The sequence below is a fragment of the Triturus cristatus genome, chromosome 6, assembly GCF_964204655.1.
Source record: "Triturus cristatus chromosome 6, aTriCri1.1, whole genome shotgun sequence".
Taxonomy (NCBI): Eukaryota; Metazoa; Chordata; class Amphibia; order Caudata; family Salamandridae; genus Triturus; species Triturus cristatus.
This window is the reverse complement of record NC_140589.1, coordinates 1,244,565,863-1,244,591,829: the sequence shown is the minus strand read 5'-3', so window position 1 is coordinate 1,244,591,829 and position 25,967 is coordinate 1,244,565,863. Positions and strand designations below refer to the sequence as shown.

The following is a 25,967-nucleotide window of genomic DNA, read 5'->3' as shown; positions in this document are numbered from 1 at the left end:
GTGGGGAATCAATCAGCAGTGTATGGTGATCGCACAAGATTGGTCATCCTTTTACAAGCAAGTTACAGTTTTGGTGGCTAGATAGTTGTAGGATTTGGAGTGCTCTCAATAAGATGGCAACTTTTTTCTACAGCTCTGCAAAGATATTGTTGTCCTTCATGAAATTTGGCCACAACCTGCACCTCTTTCAATTTGTGATCCTCCCTGGATTAGGTAGGAGCCTGATTCTATACTGATGTCTTGCTTGTTTGATAGTGCCCTCCTTCCTTGGGGAGTAACTCCACTTATGAAATCTGGCAACAGCTTCTGTTGCTTTTTCTTCAAATATGAATCCATTTCTCTTTATGTGTAGAACATCTCCTTCGGGGAGGGTCCTTATTTGATGCCCGAGATGACAGCTGACAGACAATTTACGTGCTGCTGTTGATGTTTTTGAGGAATCCTCGCTTGATAATTTATGGTCGCGTATGCGATGGTTCTTCTACTCCACTGCTCCTGATGCATCCTTTTGCACTGTCAACAATTCATATGAAAGCTCAGTGCTGCTGCACCTTGTAACCACAACATCCCTACACTTCAGCCAATATGTCAAAAACCGAAAAACAAAAATTAAACCCAGCATTATCATCTCTCATATCTTGGTGTATCCCTACGGCTCAACAAAGACACGAGAACCAGTATTAGGATATCACACTGAAAAGGTGTGGGGGGGGGGGGGGGGGGGGGATAAAAAACGACAGGGTTCGAACTTACTGTATACGTTGGTGATTTTACGATTTTGGGAATGGTTTCTTATTTTTAAAGACTGTGAAGGCTGAGTGCTTATTGCTTTATTTGCATAGGGGGTGAAATGTTTGACGGCATCGTGGCACCACTTTTGCAGATTGAAAAATCCAACTCTGTAATATTCTCCGCAGCAGAATCAACATTAAATAGATGACATTCACACTAATTATTTAGATATCCCTAGCTCTCGCTCACTGCAAGCTTGGCATCCGCTATTTTGCTTTTATCCAAATCAGCAGCCGGCATTTCAAAATGATTCTGGCTTCCCTTCTCAGAGTCACCAAATGCACTAAAACCTGGGGAGGTATTTTGCTGCCAACTTCATGAGACACGTCCATCTCCACGAGGTTAATTGTAGCAGGCATGGGGAGGGAGAAGGGGAGAGGGAAGGAAGGGAGGGGGGGGAGAGAGAGGGGGGGAGAGAGAGGGAGGGAGAGAGAGAGAGAGATTGATTGATTGAAAGAGAAAGTTAGCACGAGGAGACGATGGGGGAGAGGCAGGTTCAAGAATTTTTGCCAGGACTCTTTTCGGGTGATCAAAAGCATCCTCACCCTCAACATTTCAAGTCTTGGCTCCCATTCTCTGGTTAAGTGCGTTTTAAGTTTGCGTCATCATCACCACCAGCCTTTAATGAATCCAGGGGCCATAATATGCTAAAGGCGCACTTTCATTGTTTGCGCAAGGCGCACCATTGAAAGGTGTGCCCAGGGCAAACAATGAAAATGCGCTGTATTACCGCGAAGGGTGCTGGAGCGGGTAACCCAAAATTTTGTATACCCACCCCATTTTGCATGTTGTTTTTACTAATTAGATTAATTAATTAATCATAATCGATCTAACTGGAGTGATGTGGAAAATACTTAACAACCTTACTAATATATGAATTACACGTGGGATTTGCACCTGCATGGCCTGATTAATACGTGAATTGAATTCTGTATGCATATTAATGATAGACAATTAGAATATTGCATGATATATGTCGCTTTTGTGATGTAATTGTGATTTGTGCTTTATTTTGTAAGTATAAACCGCACTGAGTGTTGCTTTTGCTAGATAAATACACACACATATGGGTATTAGTGAGAGAATAACATTTAATTAGTCTTTTCTATGTATTAATTACGTTTTTCTGTTTCTTTGCTTAAGTTGACCATTTCGAGTGGCCACAAAATGGCCGATTCCTGTATCCGATGAAACCGGCTCCATTGCTCAAGGGTCTGGGTGAGGTGCGCGTGCATCACCGCTAGCAACTGTGGCCTGGGCCTGACCCCAGATGAACATGTACCTTCCAAGGACAGCCGGGGACATTGGCCAAATATTCTGAACAAAGACTGTTGTGTGAACCGGAACTGACATGGGTCATAACCCAAAAGACACTTTCGTGAGAACCCAAAAGGATGATCCCTGATTGTCCTATCAGCAAACTCGGATGCCCAAACTTTGATACTTTTAACATCAATTTTACTATAAATTATGGTAGAATAGAGAGGTGATTGCGGTCGTTTTCCAATTTCCTGATGTTATGCTGCCGGAGAAGACGGTGACACTGCAGGACAGCTGTTTCCCTGAATCTTTGACAGACTGATCAAATGCCCAATTTCCTGATGAACTGAACTTTCAAATTTGATGGGCATAGATTGATGAGACTACTGGATTTGACTTAGAAGACGATATTTAGCCAGAATAGGTCAATATGATGGTCAGCTGCTTGAACAACTAATGAATTTATTTGCATTAATTAGATAAAGAACATATTTGATTCATTACAGAAATGAGTTGGTTTGTTTATTTATTAAAATGTATTAATGCGAAGAGAAAGAGAATTAGATAATCATTTAAACAGCAACTAGCAGATCCACCGCCAAAATTATGAGAGAAATGCCAAAGATGGAATATAAGGCCTAATGAGCAACAGAAGGTGGAGTAGATTTGTCACTCATTAGGGTAGAAGTGGTATTTCCTTCTCATACCAGTGTTTGGAAGATAATCGCCTCTCACACGGACTAATGGTGAGTGAATGTTGGTGTTATGGGCCCCACCAGCAAACGTATGGATAGTGTGTGTATGTGAGATCTTTGGTCTGTAGCTTATTGATTGGTATTGATGTATGTACTAACACTCTATGTTGAGTTGCGTTGAGTTTAATGTTGTTGGTACGGCTTCTGGGATGTAGGAATTCGGAAGTTTGTAACGGTTCCGTAGTAGGGCAGAGGTAAGCGCTGCTCTCGGGAAAGACGGAATTGTTGATGCCCTGTAGGTACACAGGGGAAACGTGTGACAATTGAAGTTGCACGGCGCATTGTCAGGGTTCGATTCGGTAGCATCGTCGTGTGTTGCCATTAGAGACATCTATAGTGTGAGAGAAGAGTGTTTGATAGTGAAGGTTACCTGTGAAATTCTGGTCTTAGGTACCAGGGATCCAACCGGCATTCCGATAAAGCTTATCACTGGAAAGGTAATAGGTATTCTCTGAACTTGTTAGAAGGACAAAGGAGAGGTAAGTGCTGCTTTGTTAACGTATGTCATAATTCTGTAGTAGAACAGACTGTTCGCTGTTCTCGGAAAAGACAGGATTCTGTGTGAATGTACTACATTTTTCTTGTACGAACATGTGTGAATGTAAAGGCATTCGGGTTGATTGCGAAACTCTGGGTTTATTTCTCAGGAGCATTGGGTCTCCAACTATGTGTCTTAAATACTAGAGAAACAATTAGCTAATGCTCGTTAGAAGGGTGAAGTAGAGGGATGTGCTACTTTATCAACGGAAGTGATGATTCCGTAGTAGGGCAGAGGTAAGCGCTGCTCTCGGGAAAGACGGAATTCTCGTGAGAAAGGTCTTTTTGCTGTTCTTTGGTTAGCGAAGCGGACAATGGAGATGTTTCTATGTTGTTACTAACAGAAGTGTAGAAATTGAAACAAAAACTTACTGAGCAGATTTGTAAAGGAGGGGTAGACAGAAGCAGGAGCAGGAGCTGCCGCAGCGGCTGCTGACATCAGAACGACCGCGCTGGGATTGGACAGTCGGTCAGAACTGTGAAACGCTCCGGATTGGTGCGTTAGTGTACGCCGCGCTAGGAGTGGAGAAATACAGGGTGACGTGGACGCTCCTTATTGGTGCATTAGTGTGAGTCGCGCTGGGATTTGAGGATTGTGACAGTGACGTAGATGCTCTGAATTGGTGCATAAGTGTGAGTCGCGCAGTGATTGGGAAGAGTGTGAGAGTGACTGTGATAACTGACAGCCAGTATGGCTTTGGAGTCGTCCACGACTTCGGCCAACTATGGCTACAAAGAGGTTTCCTGACCTGGAGTAGAACTCCTATTAAGAATGCAGAAGTGGTTGGAAAGTTGCTTGAGGCGATACAGCTGCCTAGACAATTGGCTGTTGTAAAATGTGCTGCTCAAAGTCAAGGTGGTGATTATATCGCCACTGGGAACAGGTACGCCAACGACATGGCACAGTATTGTGCACGAAATCAGAATTCGGTCAATCGGGCTAAGGAAAGAGAAATGTCTTCTTGCTCATTGATGTTTACTAACATTGTGGGAACTTGGGAAGAGGTAAGAAAATTGCAGGAAGAGGCAGGAGATGAGGAAATGAGACAGTGGATAAAAGCAGGATGTGCCCCAAGGAAAAAGGATCATGTGTGGGTCTATCGAGATGGAAGACCAGTTATGTCTGATAGCATGATGTCTACCATGGCACGGATGTATCATGGCCAGCGACATATTGGGAGAGACGACATGATCAGGTCATTTAAGCAGACCTGGTACAATGCAAAATTCAGACTTGTAGCAGAAAGTTTTTGTCAAAGGTGCTTAATATGTCAGCAATACAATCCTGGAAGGAAGACAGTAGTGAGTCTGGGAACGATAGGTCGAGAAGGAGGGCCTTTCACCAGAATGCAAGTAGATTTCATTGAGATGCCTCCCTGTAACAGACTGAGGTATGTTTTGGTTGTGGTCTGCCTATTCTCTAGGTGGGTGGAAGCATTCCCAACAAGAAGAAATGATGGGTTGACAGTAGCCAAGTTACTGCTGAGAGAGTTCATACCCAGGTTCGGGTTCCCAATAACAATTGAGTCAGACCGAGGAGGACATTTCCATAATGAGATTGTAGGATTAATTTGTGAAGCATTGAATGTACAACAAAAACTACATTATGCCTACCGACCAGAGGCTTCTGGTGTGGTTGAACAGATGAATGGTACTATCAAAAATAGAATAGGGAAAATGTGTTTGGCCACAGGTATGAAATGGCCTGATGTCTTGCCTCTAGTACTCATGACAATTAGGTCAATTCCAGACAGAACCACAGGATTGAGTCCTCATGAAATAATCATGGGACGTGCGATGAGACATGTGTTTATACCAGTCAACAAGCTGATGACTATAACTGATGACATGGTGTTGGAAAACTGTAAAGGCCTGGCTGACGCAGTTCATTCTGTGTTTCATCAGGTTGGAGCAGATGCCACTACACTTGAAAAGAGGACAGCCCATGATCTAAGCCCAGGTGACTGGGTAAGGATAAAGGTCCACAGAAGAAGAAATTGTTTGGTTCCAAGGTGGGGAAAACCACGACAAGTCATTCTGACCACGACCACAGCTATGAAGTGTGCTGGACTGAAAAACTGGATCCATGCAAATCATGCATTGAGAATTCCGAATCCAGTGGACAGCATAGGAAAAGAATACTTTGATGAATCAGAATCAAGTACTGAGTCAGATGACGAAGGGTCAAAGACACGAGAAAACTCCGAAAGGGGGGAAACAGAACCCAGTTCAGCTTTGGTCCCCAGAAGTAGCTCTCTGAGAAGAAGATTGCAGATTTCCGAATCCAGCGATTCTGGAAACGAGCAAGAAGCGCAGGGTTCTAAAAAAGAACACAGAAAGAAAAAAGGAAAGAGTGCTGAAGATAAAATAAAAGAAATTAGTGAAAAGGAATTACCAGATGAGAGACTGAGAGAAATTCCACCTGAAATAACAAATTTAAGTGAACAAGGGACAGGAACAGAGCGAGAGGGACAGATTTCTGCGGAAGACCCCCGATGAGGTGTAGGGAACTGCAACATCCAGTAAGGTGAAGGGACAAGTAGCCAGCAGGAAGATTGCGTGTCGGAGATCTGAGGAGGGACAGAAGTAGGGAAAACAAAACAAGTGGTGGAAGAAGAAGTCGTTGAAAAGACAAAGCAAGTTGAGACAGAGTCTGAAGAGAGTGAAAATGGAATACCTGAAGGTCGAGTTCTAAGAAAGAGAGCTTAGAGGAATGAAAAGAATGACAAAGGGAGCAAAGTAAGAAGAGTTGCAAGAGATGACGTTTGGCCCAATAAAATGAGGAAACTGAGATATCGACTGACATGAGTGAATTCACCGAGAGCTGAACAGGTGAATGAAGTGACAAGTCAAGAAAAATCAAAAGAAGTCGAAATAACTGAAGATAAAGAGAGTAAAAGAACAAGGAAACCTAACCAGAAGTATAAGTCACCGGAATGGACGTACGTGGCTCTGCCTGAAAAGGGTGAAGAGGCAGATAGTCAAGGAAATCCAGAGGAGGCTGTACTGAAAGTGGTTGAGAACGAAGTAGAATCGGAAATCCTGGGAGTTCTCTTGTCCGACATTGGAGAAGAAGAAACGGAAGTTCAGGAAAATCTGTATTTGGATGACGAGAGGAAAGTGAAGAATGATGAGATGCCAAACTGAATAAATCAAGAAAACTATTGATGAAGAAACAAGATATTGAATCAAAAGATAGAGACTGGTAGAACCAAATAGGTGTTAGAACCTTAGGTTAGAAAACTAGTTGTGAACTAAAAGAGGCTAAGTCAAAAGACACGGTCCGTTTTAACAAAGATGGCTAACATAGATAGTAGCAAAGGTAGATGTACATTCATGAAAAGATGGTATAAAATGTGTTGTTGTTGTACAGGATTATTAATGCTTTTATGGAGTATCCTTGCTCTTGTCATTTCTTTTAAGGTCACTATAGATACATTAGAAGGACATAGTGAGAACAAAACTAATATAGGAAAACTCCAAAGGTAGTTCCAACTAGAATAGATAAAAATTATTTGCATAAATACAGGTCAATAACAGATTTTTCTAATAATGTGTTTTCAAAATTATTGTATGAATATGTAAAGACAATGGACGTACGGGACTGCTACGTATGTATGCAGTTACCTGCATCTGTTTCCGAAGGAGTGACTTATCATCACCTTCCAGCAACGTATGGAATAACATGTAGTGTAATAGCTAGTTTATTTTATCAGACAGGGAAATTAGAATATTATTTTTCAGATGTAGATAACATTTTTGCGCAAGTGCCTTCTTATAATAAATTAAACAAAGTAAAACCTGCTAGGGTATTAGGTGAATTTTTCTTAGAAACTAAAGAACTAACATTAGAGTATATTTTTAGAAACAATTTGACATGCAGTTTGAAGAAGGAGGAAAAGACATTCTTAGACATGGTTGAAGAAAGGAGATTGAAAATGCAAAGAAAGGCAGCAGAAGGGAAAGTGGAGAAAACAATCTGGGATATAGAGAAAGAAAAACATTTGAAAGGAGAAGCTAGTCCAACTATAGCTTTAGATTGGTCTCAGAAAGGGAAATTTTGCATTCGAAGGAATCAAACTGTGTATGATAATTATTTTTTAGGTAATAGTGAGTGCCATGATACATATCGAATCATGGGTGGATGGGGCTTTAAAGGTGGTAAAGATCCAGTCTTTCCTGGATTATATTTTATTTGTGGGAACAGGGCATATTATCGTTTGCCAGACCATTGGTATGGCACATGTTACGTAGGCCTGGTCTTTCCGAAAAATTTTCATATGGAAAGAGGAGAAGATGGTGTACATAGCTTAAGTAATCATTTAGCCAGGAGTAAGAGAGAATCTTGGGCAGAAATTGTAGGTGATATTTTCGAGGCATTGATACCAGCAGTGGGAATAACTCTGAATGCAAACAAAATTAGAAAATTATCAACAGTAGTGGATCGCTTGTCAACAAGCACCACTGGAGGATTTTTATTGGTTAACACTGAAATGGTTGCCATGCGTGCTATGGTAATGCAAAATCGACTTGCCCTTGATATATTATTGGCAAAAGAGGGTGGAGTCTGTGGAATGCTGAAAGTTCAACATTGTTGTACTTATATTCCTGACGAAAGCAAAGATCTGAAAATTTATATTAAGAATATCACAGAATTGCATGATGAAATTGCACCACTGGAGGTTGAAGGTGTTTGGGAAAAGATTGGAATGAAAATAGCTGCTATTTAGAATTTCTTAGTAAAAATAGGTAGTACTCTTATAGGTAAAATATTGTTTCCATTAACATGTGTAATTTGCATAATTTTAGTGATAAGATTAGGTTGTATGTGTTGTAAAAATAAGAAAAATAAGAAAAGAATACAAAAGCGAAAAATCAAAAGGAAAAGATAAGAAACAAGAAAGAGAAATTGAGGAAATAGAATTGGAGGAGTGGAAGGAGAGTATGTACGAATCAGCAAAAAGAGAAGACATAGGTGAAACTGAATTAAGAGCAAGAAAACATTTTAAAGATTCCGTGAGACAGAACAAAATTTTGGGTGGTATGGTGATAAAATCACCAAAGGGGGGATTTGCTGGAGCGGGTAACGCAAAATTTTGTATACCCACCCCATTTTGCATGTTGTTTTTACTAATTAGATTAATTAATTAATTATAATCGAACTAACTGGAGTGATGTGGAAAATACTTACCAACCTTACTAATATATGAATTACACGTGGGATTTGCACCTGCATGGCCTGATTAATACGTGAATTGAATTCTGTACACATATTAATGATAGACAATTAGAATATTGCATGATATGTGTCGCTTTTGTGATGTAATTGTGATTCGTGCTTAATTTAGTAAGTATAAACCGCACTGAGTGTTGCTTTTGCTAGATAAATACACACACATATGGGTATTAGTGAGGGAATAACATTTAATTAGTCATTTCTATGTATTAATCACGTTTTTGTGTTTCTTTGCTTAAGTTGACCATTTCGAGTGGCCACAAAATGGCTGACTCCTGTATCCGATGAAACCGGCTCCATTGCTCAAGGGTCTGGGTGAAGTAAGCGTGCGTCACCGCTAGCAACTGAGGCCTGGACCTCACCCCAGATGAACATGTACCTTCCAACGACAGCCTGGGACATTTGCCAAATATTCTGAACAAAGACTGTTGTGTGAACCGGAACTGACAAGGGTCATAACCCAAAAGACACTTTTGTGAGAACCCAAAAGGATGATCCCTGATTGTCCAATCAGCGAACTCGGATGCCCAAACTTTGATACTTTTAACATCAATTTTACTATAAATTATGGTAGAATAGAGAGGTGATTACGGTCGTTTTCCAATTTCCTGATGTTATGCTGACGGAGAGGACGGTGACACTGCAGGACAGCTGTTTCCCTGAATCTTTGACAGACTGATCAAATGCCCAATTTCCTGATGAACTGAACTTGCAAATTTGACGGGCATAGATTGATGAGACTACTGGATTTGACTTAGAAGACGATATTTAGCCAGAATAGGTAAATATGATGGTCAGCTGCTTGAACAACTAATGAATTTGTTTGCATTAATTAGATAAAGAACATATTTGATTCATTACAGAAATGAGTTGGTTTGTTTATTTATGAAAATGTATTAATGCGAAGGGAAAGAGAATTAGATAATCATTTAAACAGCAACTAGCAGATCCACCGCCAAAATTATGAGAGAAATGCCAAAGATGGAATATAAGGCCTAATGAGCAACAGAAGGTGGAGTAGATTTGTCACTCATTAGGGTAGAAGTGGTATTTCCTTCTCATACCAGCGTTTGGAAGATAATCACCTCTCACACGGACTAATGGTGAGTGAATGTTGGTGTTATGGGCCCCACCAGTGAATGTATGGATAGTGTGTGTATGTGAGATCTTTGGTCTTTGATAGAGGGAGGGATTTTGCACTCCACGCTGGAGCAAGGGCAGGGCAGCACATTCCTGTGGAAACCGGAGCAGCTGCTTTGAAGCCGCTTCATGTTTTCACAGTGCAGGAAGCACCGCCTGCACTTTTAAAGGAGAAGTCTGGGAGGTCCCTAGAACACCCTTTCCTCGCCTCCAGAGGGCTGCTTTCAGGGAGCACAGACAGTGCACCACCGTTTAAGTGGCACACTGTCAGTGCGCCTCCTGAGAGCTTCTTTGCCTCGGAGCCCACGTCTGTAATATGGCACGGGCGCAGAGGCAAAGGGGTTCCCTCATCTGCATGGGGACATGCCCCCATGCAACTGAGGGAATGCCCTCCGAGGATAGTGCTGGCGCTCTAAGTCCACCTGCACTATCGATATTGCAGAAGGGGACGCACAAGCGTCTGCGGCCCCTTTTGTAATACTTTCATAATATGGCCCCAGTATTCTCTAAACTTGTTTCTTTTAGGATTCATCTCATATTGACAGGGAAAGGTTCATAATGGGTGTAAAATTAATATCTGCTGCCATAGTAAAAGCAATCATTCAGTGGCAGCAAAATGAAACATTATGAGCACATTGATTTGCAAGTGGTGATGATCTGTAACTACTTTATCACCGTGCCCTGACCCATTAAAATATAAATATTGAGAATTTATCATAACACACTGCAGTACAAGGGGGAGTATTGTATTGGCCTGTGAACATGCATTTTTATGCTGCCAGCTGTAAAAACACATCATAGCACAAGACAGGTACAGTAGGTGTAGGGAATTAAGTGGAAAACTCTGACATTTGGGGTGAACTAGAGTGCAACGCAGAAGAAAGAGAACATCTTTGGTGTTTTCACAGCAGTTCCAGTTATCATCATGACATTGCTAGGGGAATGGAAAGAAAGAACCAGCATACACCCAATGCAGGACAGCATACATACATCAGGCTCCAAGGTCACACAGCGCTGGAACGCTCTTGCAGCTCCTTCATAGCCTTCCAGAGCTAGATAGGCACATCCCAAGGAAAACCAAACTCCCAGCTGAAAGAAAACAAGGAAAGGAGTTAGTGTGCCAATGGAGAGAGCAATCATCACTGCAGCTCTTGTGAGCAACAATACACAAACAGTCCTTTAATCATGGTGCAGATCCTGGCTTTGGAGTGCAAATTATCATAGTACCATAATATCGTAGTGAAAATATTGTGGACAAAAATATCGACAGATAAAGTATGTATAGATTTACTATTCCTTACTCCCATCCACGAACCTTGAAGATAATATATATATATATATATATATATATATATATATATATATATATATATATATATATATAATCTACTTGCGGTCGCCAGTAGATAGTTATAGTTAGGACCACGTTTCCATAGGAAATCCGCAACATTCTATTTTGAATAACTTTGGCGCCGGTTGACGAATCCTCGCGAATTTTTCAAAATAGGTGGGGCGCTACGCTCCGCTCCTACCCTGAAAGTCTCGGGGGGATTCGTCAAGTGGGGGCTGAGACAAAAGGGGGGTCCCAAAACGCGTTTTTCCCATGCATTTTTCCATAGGACCTTTAGACACAGCTACAGCCCGAACGGCTGAACAGAATTACTTGAAATTTGGCAGAGAGGTAGTCCTCAGGTCAAGGAAGTGCCTTTTGTAGGTTTGGTGTAAATCTGTTCAGTAGATCCTGAGAAAATAGCCTTTAAATCAATATATATATCTGTGGCAGCTTACGGTGCGCTTACCGTGCGCTTACGGTGCGCTTACCGTACGCGTACGGTGACGTGCGCGAGCGCGATTCTGATTGGCCCTTAGATCTTAGTAAACATTCGAATCTGTCGAAACCAGGAAGCGGCGTCCGCCATTTTCTCTCTCGCACTCTGACAGGGGGTTGAAAAACAAAGTCCAAAAACATGTAAAGGGGCTGTTTAGACAGCTCCCAAGCACATAGCCATGTTGAGGGAGTCCCCAACGATCCCCCAAGTGAAAAAAGGCAAATTTAATTTTTTCGAAAATTTCGCCGATTACGCTTACCGTACGCGTACGGTAAGAAATATTAAAAAAAATATATATATATCCACATTCTCCCCACCCCGTGTGCCAAAGGATGCCCGCAGGGCACCTTTTGTGCATGGCTTATAAGAGCTAAATCAAACATATATTTTACCTGTCACAACGATGCTCATCATATGTCCTCCATGTGCGCACGGTGCGCGAAGCGCATCGTGCGTTCATGGCCCATGTAGCGTAACGTGGGCACGCGGTGCGCGAAGCGCACCGCGTGCTCACTGTGCGCGCACGGTGCGCGCACGGAACGAACTGCGTTAAGTGGGCGCGCACGCCACAAATGGCGTAAAGTAACTTAGCATTTAAAAAACCGTACAAATTGACTGAAAAAACCATAGGTTTCACACACGTTATAGTTAGGAATTAGCATTTAAAAAACCTTGCAAATTCACTGAAAAAACCATAGGTTTCACACATGTTATAGTTAGCTGGACATTTTACTGATAAAAAACCAATGAAATTCCCCCGTTATAGTTACTGTAGGCAACTATAACTCACGCGACCGTAATCCTCTACTGATGACATATGTGTCTTTATGAAAAAAAAATATTTGTAATATATGTATAGCTAAAATTTAATGGAAGAAGACATGGGCAAATAAGTGTCTAAATACAGTATTAGCATCAGCAGAGGATTACGGTCGCGTGAGTTATAGTTGCCTACAGTAACTATAACGGGGGAATTTCATTGGTTTTTTATCAGTAAAATGTCCAGCTAACTATAACATTTGTGAAACCTATGGTTTTTTCAGTGAATATATATATATATATATACTGCAGTGCTCATTTGAACAATGCACTATGGGACATGAAGTTGTGCATTAAACCTCGGTCCCGTCACGGCAGCAGGGTCAGCTGTTCTCCAACCAATAGGAGTGCCTGAGGATACATAAAAGGAGGGAGCAAGTAACAACGAGTAATCAGCAGCATCTGAGGAAGACGCGAGTCGAAATGCATTATGCTAATGCTGAATACCGGTGAATAAAAGCTTCCACAGAATCCCCGTTGTGTGCCTGGATTTCTTTGCACTAAGGAGGTCGTTTTCGTGATGTTTTTCGCGCCTGCCAGGAGCGCGATACAGGGACCCGTCCATCAAGTTGTCCTGGTCGTTTGCTGGCAAACTCGGACTTTTATCAAGGGATTGATATGACCAGGACCGCCTCAAGAATGGACCAGACTAGCGGCCACTGCTATCTGGCAGCCTGATACTCTACAGGGAGGTGAGCATGATCACAGCTTGTCTCGGGCCCTGTGCTGTTCTCATTGCTGGGGCTGGACGTTGGGGAACTGAGGAAGCCTTCAACACACACAATTCGTTTTACCCGCCACCACATGGCCCCCCCTTTTCACGAGGCATTAAGCAGCAATTACAGTACTTTTATTTTCAACCCGACTGCAGTGCTCATTTGAACAATGCACTATGGGACATGAAGTTGTGCATTAAACCTCGGTCCCGTCACGGCAGCAGGGTCAGCTGTTCTCCAACCAATAGGAGTGCCTGAGGATACATAAAAGGAGGGAGCAAGTAACAACGAGTAATCAGCAGCATCTGAGGAAGACGCGAGTCGAAATGCATTATGCTAATGCTGAATACCGGTGAATAAAAGCTTCCACAGAATCCCCGTTGTGTGCCTGGATTTCTTTGCACTAAGGAGGTCGTTTTCGTGATGTTTTTCGCGCCTGCCAGGAGCGCGATACAGGGACCCGTCCATCAAGTTGTCCTGGTCGTTTGCTGGCAAACTCGGACTTTTATCAAGGGATTGATATGACCAGGACCGCCTCAAGAATGGACCAGACTAGCGGCCACTGCTATCTGGCAGCCTGATACTCTACAGGGAGGTGAGCATGATCACAGCTTGTCTCGGGCCCTGTGCTGTTCTCATTGCTGGGGCTGGACGTTGGGGAACTGAGGAAGCCTTCAACACACACAATTCGTTTTACCCGCCACCACATGGCCCCCCCTTTTCACGAGGCATTAAGCAGCAATTACAGTACTTTTATTTTCAACCCGACTGCAGTGCTCATTTGAACAATGCACTATGGGACATGAAGTTGTGCATTAAACCTCGGTCCCGTCACGGCAGCAGGGTCAGCTGTTCTCCAACCAATAGGAGTGCCTGAGGATACATAAAAGGAGGGAGCAAGTAACAACGAGTAATCAGCAGCATCTGAGGAAGACGCGAGTCGAAATGCATTATGCTAATGCTGAATACCGGTGAATAAAAGCTTCCACAGAATCCCCGTTGTGTGCCTGGATTTCTTTGCACTAAGGAGGTCGTTTTCGTGATGTTTTTCGCGCCTGCCAGGAGCGCGATACAGGGACCCGTCCATCAAGTTGTCCTGGTCGTTTGCTGGCAAACTCGGACTTTTATCAAGGGATTGATATGACCAGGACCGCCTCAAGAATGGACCAGACTAGCGGCCACTGCTATCTGGCAGCCTGATACTCTACAGGGAGGTGAGCATGATCACAGCTTGTCTCGGGCCCTGTGCTGTTCTCATTGCTGGGGCTGGACGTTGGGGAACTGAGGAAGCCTTCAACACACACAATTCGTTTTACCCGCCACCACATGGCCCCCCCTTTTCACGAGGCATTAAGCAGCAATTACAGTACTTTTATTTTCAACCCGACTGCAGTGCTCATTTGAACAATGCACTATGGGACATGAAGTTGTGCATTAAACCTCGGTCCCGTCACGGCAGCAGGGTCAGCTGTTCTCCAACCAATAGGAGTGCCTGAGGATACATAAAAGGAGGGAGCAAGTAACAACGAGTAATCAGCAGCATCTGAGGAAGACGCGAGTCGAAATGCATTATGCTAATGCTGAATACCGGTGAATAAAAGCTTCCACAGAATCCACGTTGTGTGCCTGGATTTCTTTGCACTAAGGAGGTCGTTTTCGTGATATATATATATATATATATATATATATATATATATATATCTTTAAGGTACGTGGAGTTAAAGTTAAGAATAGTAATCCTATAATTCCCTATATACACTTATTTTTCGATATTTTTGTCCTTGATATATTGGCCATGATATTAAGGTATCACGATGTTCTCTAGTCCATATTCCCTACTAGAATCTTACTTAACTGATAATATTGATGTACACCTAATATATGCTCTCTCTTCCTACATAGCAAAGCCTGGATTACGACCCAACAACCTTTGTCGAGTCAATGTACATTTTCAGAATACGTCACAATCCACATTAAGTGCTTTTACTATCATCAAGAAAGCATGTAGAAGGTGATGTATATTTTTCATCTCATTACTTTTTTATAACCAACTTTGTTTCGCTGGTACAGTAAGCACCATCCAACGTTACAATCAGTGAGAGCTGCGCATTCAGAGTTACAACAATACATGAAACGATTTCAGCAGAAGTCTGTCCCTTCATACTGACAGTCCATATTAAGACCACCACTTCCCCCACACTTTATCATGTTTATGAGGACACCCACGTGCTTTACAGATTCAATGTTTTTGCTGCACACACCAATCAACTCCTCTGCGTCACAGCTGGATCAAGGGGGGAATAGGTTGTCTCCAAAGGCAGGCAATGTCCCTCTTGGCCACCAAGAATGCCGCCCCTATAAAGATCCCTTCAGCACGTGGACCTCCGAGCTCCACCACAAGCCCTAACAGTGCACTCCGGGGTTTTCACTACATTCTTGTGAATATCTGTTACATTTTTAGGTCTCGCATACGCAGCACGCATGCGCTGCATAGGAAAAGACCATATGAAATCGATTCAGCTTTGCAGGCAAAAACTTTGCACGCATTGCATTGCTTTGAATGGCAACGCATGCACGTTTGATGATTCCCTTGCGGGAGTGAGCTTTAAAACCATCTGGTTGCAATTAACGTTTGGTTCCTGCTCGCTCCTGCAAGGGAAACAGGCCCAGGCCCCCTCCTCTCTCCCCTCCCCCTGCTGCCTCCTCCTCTCCTTCGCAAACTTTTTTTTTTTTACATTCAGCGCAATGCGCGCGCGCTTGTCTGTAATTGCGAAGGATTGTAGTTTTCAATCCATTTTACCTGGAGATGCTCGCCGTGTCGATCTTGTTAGCCAGGCGCCTTCAGTGCATATGAATAAATGAATATTGAATAATGTACCTGCTACTCAGCGATCACTTGATTCTGTGTGCAAGTTGTGAGTGGACCTAGGACTGTCTGAGCCCCTTGGTACCTGGCGGGGAAACTATGATGACAGGAAATGGTTTATCTCCACGTCTGCTGAAACAATGTTTACATATGAAATACATACCCTGTATCGACAAATTGATTGTCCTGTAGTACGGATTTCCAGTTTCAATCAATGTCACGGTTAGCTCAGATGGTTAGAGCGTGGTGCTGATAACAGCAATGACGAGGGTTCGATCCCCGTATTGGCCAGTTTGTTTTACTCCCTTTTCCTTTGTAGGGTCTCCACATAAAAAATGCTATATTCACAGTGCAGGGTGCTTAAAGTGGCACACCAGAGTGAGGAGTGTTGTTTATTTTGGTAAATAACCGTGTGATGTGGTGGCTGGTGTTTGACAATGATTGTAATTGGTGTAGGGGTGGATGCTTCAATCGTTACAGCTGACAAGAGTTGCTAACATCAGCCTCCTCCGTGTTTTCATGGGACTCTCAACCTGCACTTCAAGGGCTGTTTACCTCGTGGGGTCCCACGACAACAGACCCCACCTTCTTTCTGAGACTGCCTGACGGGTTCCTCGGCTGTACCGGGAAAACTAAAACGTGTTCTTTGGTGAGAAAGTGACGCCTGCAATGCAACTGGTGCTCATGTAAAGCGCTCTGATGCCTTCAGATCGAGTTGGTGCTATATAAAACTGCACAAAAAAATATTGTCTAGTTTTTATCTTTGGAGACGAAGACAATGTACCGAATAAAACATTCAAAACACTTTCGTACCTTTATGAGCACACCAGGGCTTTACAGTTACAGATAGAGCATGTGGCGGTGACCTCTGCACAGCACAGGTGGGGCGGCTAGTGACCATGAGATGTTACGTAGACGTTCATATACGTGTCTTGGATATTTTGGTGATCTTTATAACATTTCTCTTTCGAATACATTTCGTACTTTCCTCTATGTAAAGCACTTCATTCACCAGTGCATGGTGTTCATGCTTCAAAATATTACAAATGAATACGAATATGTATCTGTACAGATATAAAGTTTTCATGAGCTATTTTGTAATTTTTCCATTCCTGTATCAGGTTTTTCTCTCCATCTTCTTGTTGGGAACAGGTGAAAAATATCAAGACTTTAGAGTACCGAAAACTACAGCACATGACATTTACAACAGGAAATAGGATAAAGTGGAAACAACAAGGAGCGCAGGTGGCGCTGTGGCTTAGTTGGTTAAAGCGCCTGTCTAGTGAACAGGAGATCCTGAGTTCAAATCTCAGCAGTGCCTTACTTTTTCCAGACAAACTACTTGCACTTAATCTGTGTTGCCTATGGCAGCAATTGGGTTTAAGTGGGCAACAGTGGGGGTGATGCTGCAATCTGTATCAAAAGCGTCTATTTCGCAGGCACCGGCATGTCTTAAATAATGGGCTCTTTTATTGCTTAATAAGTTAACACGTTCTAAGTGTGCACAACACCATATGCACTTAAACGACTCTAAATAATTTAAAAGTGGCGGCCCGAGAAACGATTTTGACCTACGGCTGGATTTTCAGTAACTGCATTTTACTGGCTCTGCCATCTGCACTACAAGCCTCCATTCTAGATGCATTGCTCAGTTTTAAAACGTGACCTTTCTAAGGCTCAATAAGTTGCAAGTTTGCACTGCGCCATATGCACTTTAACTGCTAGATGACTGCAGATGATCTAATCGACTCACAAATGAATTTAGGCAGAGATTGTTGGGTAGTGGGGTTTAGGAAATACTGGCGCTACACTTTATTACTCTAGAGATGCAAGAATTATACTCCTGTTTCGGGGGTCACTTTGTACGCCTTATCTGTTCGTTTTTTCTAAACTTAATATATTTTGTTGTTTGGAAAAACTTTAAAAGGTTTAAATGAGCATAGCTCACAAAAACGATATTTAAAAATTTGTAGCTACTACTGGTGTGTGGGAGGGGGGTTAGTGCATTTCTGAACTTTATTATAACTTTTCAACATGCTGCACAGCAGGCACGCTGCTGCACAACACAGCTTAAAGACCAATAGCTCGGGCTAAACACTTACAAGGTCCCAAAGGCAAGACCTATTGGCTATGCCAAGGCTTGTTTTATATGGAGGACGGGTACACTCAGATAGGCTTAATCGGAGAAAAATGTGTATGGCTCGAAGCCAGGAAGTGTTCTTAAATAACTGATTGAGCTAGTATCATGGACGCTGGTTGCTACTTCCCTGCTGTCTGGTAACTTTCACTGTTGTGCTGTTTAGGCTCGGTTCCCATGGCTGGAGGCAAAGGTAAGAGTAGTGAAGTACTGGGTTTTTCGGAACCAACCCAGCGGTGCCAGGGGACACACCCGAAGACTTCGAGTTCTTCCTGTTTCAGACTACAGAAACACAGAGTCTTCTAGGTGAAGTCAAAGATCGTATTTATTGGCTGCAGACCAATCACAGGTATCCGAGAAGTACAGCACGGTGTATGTTCTCAGGAGACTGCTCCTGAACCAAAAACCAGTCCTTTCTTATATACAGAATATTACGCTCTGGGCAACACCGCCCCTATTTTACAAGTGGTCATTCACATATTTTCGCTTCAAAGAAAGAGCAAAGTCATGATGATAATCCCACATTTCAGCTCGGTCAGCCCATAATTATTTACCCAGCGAGGCTCAGAACCCTCATCAGATATCAGCAGACCCCAATAAAACGGGCACCCCCTTCTCGTAAAACAAGCCATAAAGTAGGAAACAGAGTCAGGTGTGAAAGAGATTAGTCAGGGTTCGTGTGGGATGCACGACTTTATGATGTGTCGGGCCCTGATGCTAATCCCATTTGGCCGCAGTAAAAGGAACCGGCCGGACAGGACTGACCTCGGGCAGCGGAGTCAGTTTTCACAGGTCACAAAGAAGTCACAGGAGGATTGCGTGTCCATTAGGCCTAGGCATGGCCTTAATGCGCAGCCTATGTGAGGGCAACCACAAAATGGTTACCATTCTAAAATGGAACCCGAGGGTCTAATATGTAGTATCGTATACACGGTGAATTCATCGAGGAAACGTGACGAAAACACTCATACATACCGCATTAGTCATTTGCGGTTCGCTGATATCACAATCGGCCTGGTAGGACCGTGCTACCAACATGGTTCCGAAATTTACAGTACCACAGTAGGGTAAAGGAACTTATCTCTCAAATTCTGAAAGAATGTATCCTGTCCATAATCCAGATTAGGAGGTCAGGGAGTCACCTGCTGCAAGGCTTCCTTTCTCTCACGACTTTGTAACTGAACTTATTAGGAGTTGTGGAAGTGAGCAAGTTGTGTCTGTGGACTACCACCATCTTAGGGGCCACCTGGGTGGCAGTAGGTCTAGCTACGCCACTGGTGGAACTCTAAAGGAGTCCAGCAGAAATCCAATAGCTCTAGGCTCAGCCTAAACAAATACGTGTCCAAGCCACTTTGGAGTTGTGGCGTGTAGCATGGCGGTTAGTTCTCTTGCGGGTGATTTCACGTATGAGAAATCCAATCGGGTACCCTGGGTTTCAGCTCTCTTTTTTGATGTGCTCCAGCAAGCTCTGGAAGCTTGCAGACAAACCCTAAATCCTTGCCAGAGTGTCAGCAAAAAGGAAGATTTTGAGGTATATTAACCAAGTCGGAAGATGCTCAGCCAGCTACCATAACTTGATGCTCCAGTGTCTACATGCTTGCTGACGACCAACATTACAGTGTTGATGTTGGTATTGGTTATAAATAAACCTCCCTATTTTCCGGATTTTTACAGATAAATACAGACAGAAAACAATGTGCATTTTTCTTTAAACGTGGATAAATACATACATTTGTGCTGCTTTTGAGTGACTCTCTGTGCTATCTTTCATGCATTATAGCCCAACAGCTGAGCAGATGGACAGCAAGGGAAATTAAAAACACAGGAGGAGATTTCTTTAAATTCTGGCATGTGTCAATATACATTTGTGGTATAAGGCTAGTATTTACCAGTAGATGTATTGTTATGTAATGTTTGGCAGCTTAATTACCTAAAACACGACACATCAAAGTATAAGTGTGCGTCTATCAGTTAAATAAATATGGAAATACACTGTTTTACACTTCATTTATACGCAAAACACAAAATAAATATGGATAAATACAGATAAAATTGTTGCACATAAGTGACAGCACATTCCAATGTTTTGTTCATGAATGTAATTTTTGAATTGTTCAATGTATTGTTTGTTTATGTCATCTGAAATTTATGTGGTTCTTCTTTTCATACTTTAGAATTTCGCTAAAAATATATGAAAATAATCTCAAATGGAATGGTTTAATAAATAACCAAATCAAAAAAAAGTCATTGGTTTGATTGATGATATAAAGATATAAAGCAGAATATTGAAGGAGTCAGGTACCCCCTTTTGTATTTGATAAGTATTACGGCCCTACATGACCCTTGTCCTATGGGCCTAACCCCTCTAGTGGTTTCTTCATGACTTACAGCAGCTTTTAGTTTAATTATATCACCCACCTTAATCAAAGGTTCCTGCACAACTTTGCATCCTATCAACATACACTTTCCTCCTGTTCACTTCCCCCTCTTCTTTTCATGTCTATTCACCATTCCCTTTGCTTTCACAATCTTCTTGTCCCTCATTAGCCCACGATGGACATATCATGGTATTAACTTTTCTTCCTCTAAATAACTAAACAAAGCACTCTTACAGTGACACCATGTGCAGTAACACTGTACACTTCAAACCACTTCTTAATCTCTACCTTACAATCTTTGCATGGATATTTAGCTGCCTAAATCACCTCCAGCAAGCGTTCTGTTGAGTCTTTCCACTTTTTCATTTGTTTCTGGGTGATACAATGAACATCTTTTATGCTTAATCGCTACCTCTTTCAAAAATTGAGACATTTCCTTGGAATTAAATTGAACTCCACTATCTGTGACTAGGGATTTAGGAAAACCCTCTCTGACCAATATTTCAAATAAAAACCCTATACACACTCTTGGCACTGATCCACCGATGGGTCCTACAATGCCAATGGCAATCTCATCCCACTCTTTCTCCAGTAAAATCTTGACAATCAATGGCTGCTCTATAATCTTAAGAACCTTGGTCTGCTGACAACACTCTGTACACTTTCTCTCTCACCTCTTTTTCTACTTGTCTATCCATAACCGGAGCCCAAAAATTCATTCGCAATCTCTTTTTAGTTATTGAGTACCTTGGTGTCCCTCATTCACACATTTTACCAATTTCTCATGTAAAGCTGAGGGAGACACCAATCTGGTACTTCTATACACTATGCCTAAATCTATTGACAACTCATCTCTAACGTCCCAATAACCTTTGCACTCTTCATCTAACATTTTGCTTAGATGGCCAACCATTTGCCATCAATGTCAATAAATTCAACCAAGTACCAAGTCTCATTCTGATTTAAATTAACGCTCCAATCTTACATCCCAATAGCACCGTCATCAATTAAACATACTTTCTGGTCTTCCTTATCTCGTTCTGTTTGATCCTGTGAATCCTCTGTAACCAGTCTAGATAAACAATCTAAAACCACTACTTTTCCCTGGTACATATATCACTTTGAATCATACTCCTGTAAAACTAACTCCGCCTTTAGTGATCCCGCTTGAAGTATGGTCAATACCCTTTTTCTTGAACACTTCCTCCTAAGGCTTATGGTCAGTTTTCACCATAAATTCTTTGCCACAAACAAAACACATACTATGTTTTTGTCTAAAACTCTACTAGCACCTCTCTCTCTCTCAATCACTGAATATCTTTTCTTCATTGCTTGAAGGCTACAGAAAATAAAGGTGAACGTTCTTTCTACATTACTTTAACAACCTCCATATCATAGATGTTTTCTCAGAAAATTTAGGAACACACTTATCATAAAACTCAACTAAACCGGGTGTGTAAATTGATTAGATCTCTCTTGGGTATTCAGCCATGTCTAGTCAAAGTATGACCAAGAAACACAAGCTTCTCTTTGTGGAATTTATGTTTCTCACATCGAGTGTCAAGCCTTTGTCCAATGATCTACTTAACACTTCCCTTACTCTGTCATCTTGTTGTTTTGATTGTCTAGCCATATACTAATATATCATCCTGATACACCTTGACTTCTGTCAAGCCGCACAAAATATTGTTCATGGCCCTTTGGAAAATCGAGGCTGCTGAAACCTGTTCAAATGGCATTCTTCTAAATCTGTATATTCCACTGCAAGTAATTAAAGATGTACAATCCAAAGAATCATTATGTAATTTGATCTGATGTTACCCAAAGGCTAAATCGAACATAAAAAAAAAACCACTTGGCATCTCCCTGCATACCTATCAATTTGTTGATACCTGTAATAGAAAACTTATCCACTACCACAGCCTTGCTCAATCTTCTTAAGCCACACACAGCTTAATATCACCGTTCTGTTTGCAAGCTATAATGACAGGAGATAACCACTAAGTTCCCTCTACCTTTTCTATAACCCTGTCGATTCCAATTTATCCACTTCTCTTGTGACCGACTCCTTTATCTCTATTGGGATCCACACCACTTTACTAACCACTAGTGATACACCTTCTTTTATTTTAATCTTAACTCCTTAAGCGCCTTAACTTTCCATTGAATACCTCAGAGAATTTCTTAACTATAACCTTGTTGATATCTTCCTATTTTGCAACTTTAAGAACAATAGACTCTCCTAATTTTATCGGTGGCTCTGAATTTGGATCCAAAACGGTACACAATCTCTTTGGTAAAACCAACTAATCACAACATCCCCCTTAACTGCAACATATATGTTTCCTGCACCAAATATTTTCATATATTCTAGCTCCCCATCAAAGTACCTAACCAATTTTATCAGTTCACCACCAAATCCAGTGGGCATTAAATCACACTTTAACAATTTAACTTTCTTATTCCCTCCATAAACATACCCAAAGAAATAATAGTAAGTTTTGCACCCAAAACAAATAACAGATTAAACTTCTTTTCTTGGACTCATTGTTCACCATGTGAACCATCTCCTTTCCCCCCCACTTATTTTTAACACTATCTCTTCATTTTCATCTTGTCCTATGTGTTCTATGTAGTTTCTTCACCTTTATTTCAACGTATACAACATTTGCTCAGGTGTCCTATACACGTAAATTGTTTGCATTTTACTTTCCAAGCAGGACAATTTTTGTTGTTTGCCATGTAACCCGTCATACCACATCTAGAAAACTGTCCAACAAATTGCTTAGCAATAAACTGCCTTTTTTAATTTTTTCACTGACAAAACCATTAATATGCATATTCTTATGTTCCAATCTTTTGTTTATCTACAACAAACTTGCCACTGTTGCTAGCAGAACTAATAAGATTTTTCTTAATTTCTTCTATGCATGCAAAATTATGTTCCAGTCTTTTTGTTAAATTTGTAATTTCGGTTAGAGAGAGATCAGCACACCACCATAATTTCCCCTGCCTTTATCATTTTCACAGCCAAGCACTAGCGGGTCTCTAATCTCTCATCAAAACTTTTTCCAAATTTACAAGGGTAGACCAATTCCCCTAATACAGTGATATAGTCCTCTTTCATTTGCATGTCTGCCAAAATAAGAAGTTTCCAAGATAATGGATACCTGGTGTTAATAATGGCTGCCCAGTTCTTAATATGTATCCCATATTCATTCAAACCATTTGATTCATTATTTGATAAGTCAGGCAGATGATCGCATAGTTCCTGCCCTTCTGAACTATGACAATGTAATAATAATTAAGTTTTCCTTTTTTAACTTAATCTAGGACCACATACTCGAGCATAACTTGTAAAAACACTTCTCCCATTTTATACCCAGGAGAAGTCAAGACAAATGGAGAAGGAGAAACACTCTGCATGAAACTAATTTACCCAATAAGCAGCTTAATCACAAATAAATATACTTGTAATAATTGTTTAAATTGATTGTAAAAAAATATGTATAATGATTTATACTTTCTCTGACAACAAAACCTGAAAAAAAAATAAAAAAACCCCTAAGATTTACAATACTGTGTTAATATCCACTGTCTGTAACTAAACGAGTATTGCTTTTATTTCTACAGTACTGATAAAATTTAACCAATTCACAGACATGTATCATTGAATAAATTAGACCAATCTTATGCGCCGACCATGGCCGGAGTGCAAGAGACATGGTTTACGTTTGAGACAGCTTGATCTGGAACATCAGTGACTTGTGGGTAGAACAAGTACGGAGAGATAAACACACTGTTCAAAACATTACAGACCGCAGTTGAACCAGAAAACGGCTGCATTGTTATGTAGCCAAAATTGTAGCCTTCTCAAGTATCACCAAAGATAAAGCATTGCACCACATTCCTCTCGCAACACGCAAACAGTCCCAAACATGAGTGCGCACTCCTAACTGAATAAAAGCTCAAAATGGTTTCTTTTAAGGTTTGTTCAAGAAGTTTGTCAATTTTCATCAAATCAGTTTTAGATACATCCAATCTAATAAAGAGTCAATACCTTACAGAAGCCACAAGTTAAATTATGTTGAAGAGCTGCAACTGGATGCAGGACTCTTGATGACAATGTAGAAAGGTTCGAAGTTCCCCAGAATAACGAGCAAGAAGTATGAACAGATACAAAATAGATTTACTTCCCTGTTCTTGAGGAAGGTGTGGGATAAAAGGCACCCCAATTTAAGGGAGATCAAAACACCTAAATCACCTGGCCATGGTGGAGTAGCCAACAAAGAAAACCTGCCCTTGTTCAAGGTGACAGGAGATTAAAGTCCCTAGGACATCCCCCAACACTGGGCGAGGTGGAGGCAGTGAATAATATGCTTCCCCTGGTCTCACGGAACGCATGGTGGCTTAAGGCACATATTATCCAGAACACTAAGAAATGTGGGGATGGGGGAGGGGCAGTGACTAATACTCATGCTGTTGGCAATGGAGTAAGGGTTGCTAGCACCTGTCCTAAGGCCTCTTTTTGCCACAATAAATGAGGGTGAAGGTTGGCCGAAACAGCTGACAATTGGCCTGGCACTATGTACGCAATGGTAAGCTGGGTTTACTGTAAATGAGGCATTAGATGACTACTGCTTCTATAAAAGCACAGAAATTTATTTAAATAATTAAAGATAAAGGGGAGTTCAGATTGAAGAGTTTAATAGTGGCTCTGGCACTAAAAGACATGACATTCACAAGCTAAGATAGCATCTTAACCTTAACTCTTCAAACACATTACCAGTGGTACATTGTTTAACAACCTCATTTTGAAAATAAAAAGAGAAACGTATGAAAGGGCTTGGTCAAGGTGATTTCAGATCCCTGCTGATGAACTTCATCATACAACGAGTACCCCCTTCTCTGAAACATGGTAAATTGCTACCAAGTTGAACTGATTTGCTGGACTTTGAAACAACCTTGGTACAATTCCAATGTCCGTCTCTTCACCATGGATGAGACCAGATTCTCACTTGAATTAAAAAGTGGTCTAAGAATGGGTATTACGAGAGGAAGAGCCTAGCGTGCAACCAAGATGGCCGCGTAGGTGCGAGGCTCCCGAGGACCTCCGCAACCTCCGTTTATCCTGTCTTCATCCTGAATTGGTTGAGGGGACTGTGTCGGTGAACTTGAGCCGAGGCGGTACCCGTTTTCCGTTTTCCGTTTTTGAATCGGACCCCGGGTGCCGGGATGAGCATCGACTGCAGTTTGAGGCCTACTTCTCTCCTGACGCCGGACTCGAGTTTGCGGGTGATCCAGTGGAGAAGTGAATAACAACGGCGGGACGAGCCTGGCGAGTCGTGTACCCCACACTTTCACTTTCGCTTTTGAGTCCCCTTGCCGTCATCGCGAGTGGGATTACGGCGCTTCTTTGTGTGGTGGTGGCCTCGCTGGGGGACCCTGCCTGCCTGACTGCGGGGACCTGCTCCGCCTTCCTGAGGTGACCTCCGGGGTTCT

The 25,967-nt window shown here is 41.8% G+C and overlaps 1 protein-coding gene and 1 non-coding gene across 2 annotated transcripts in view; one reads left to right on the top strand and one right to left on the bottom strand.

The window, feature by feature from the left end:
• The window catches only part of TTC27 (tetratricopeptide repeat domain 27), a 1,631,130-nt gene that overhangs the window by 258,303 nt on the left and 1,346,860 nt on the right, over positions 1-25,967 (bottom strand). Inside the window, exon 14 of the mRNA XM_085612184.1 lies at positions 10,711-10,809. Within this exon, the coding sequence (XP_085468310.1) occupies positions 10,711-10,809 (99 nt within the window). The remainder of the gene's footprint in view (positions 1-10,710; positions 10,810-25,967) is intronic.
• TRNAT-AGU (transfer RNA threonine (anticodon AGU)) lies at positions 17,198-17,271 on the top strand. The gene has a single exon. It is a non-coding gene; the product is annotated as a tRNA-Thr (tRNA).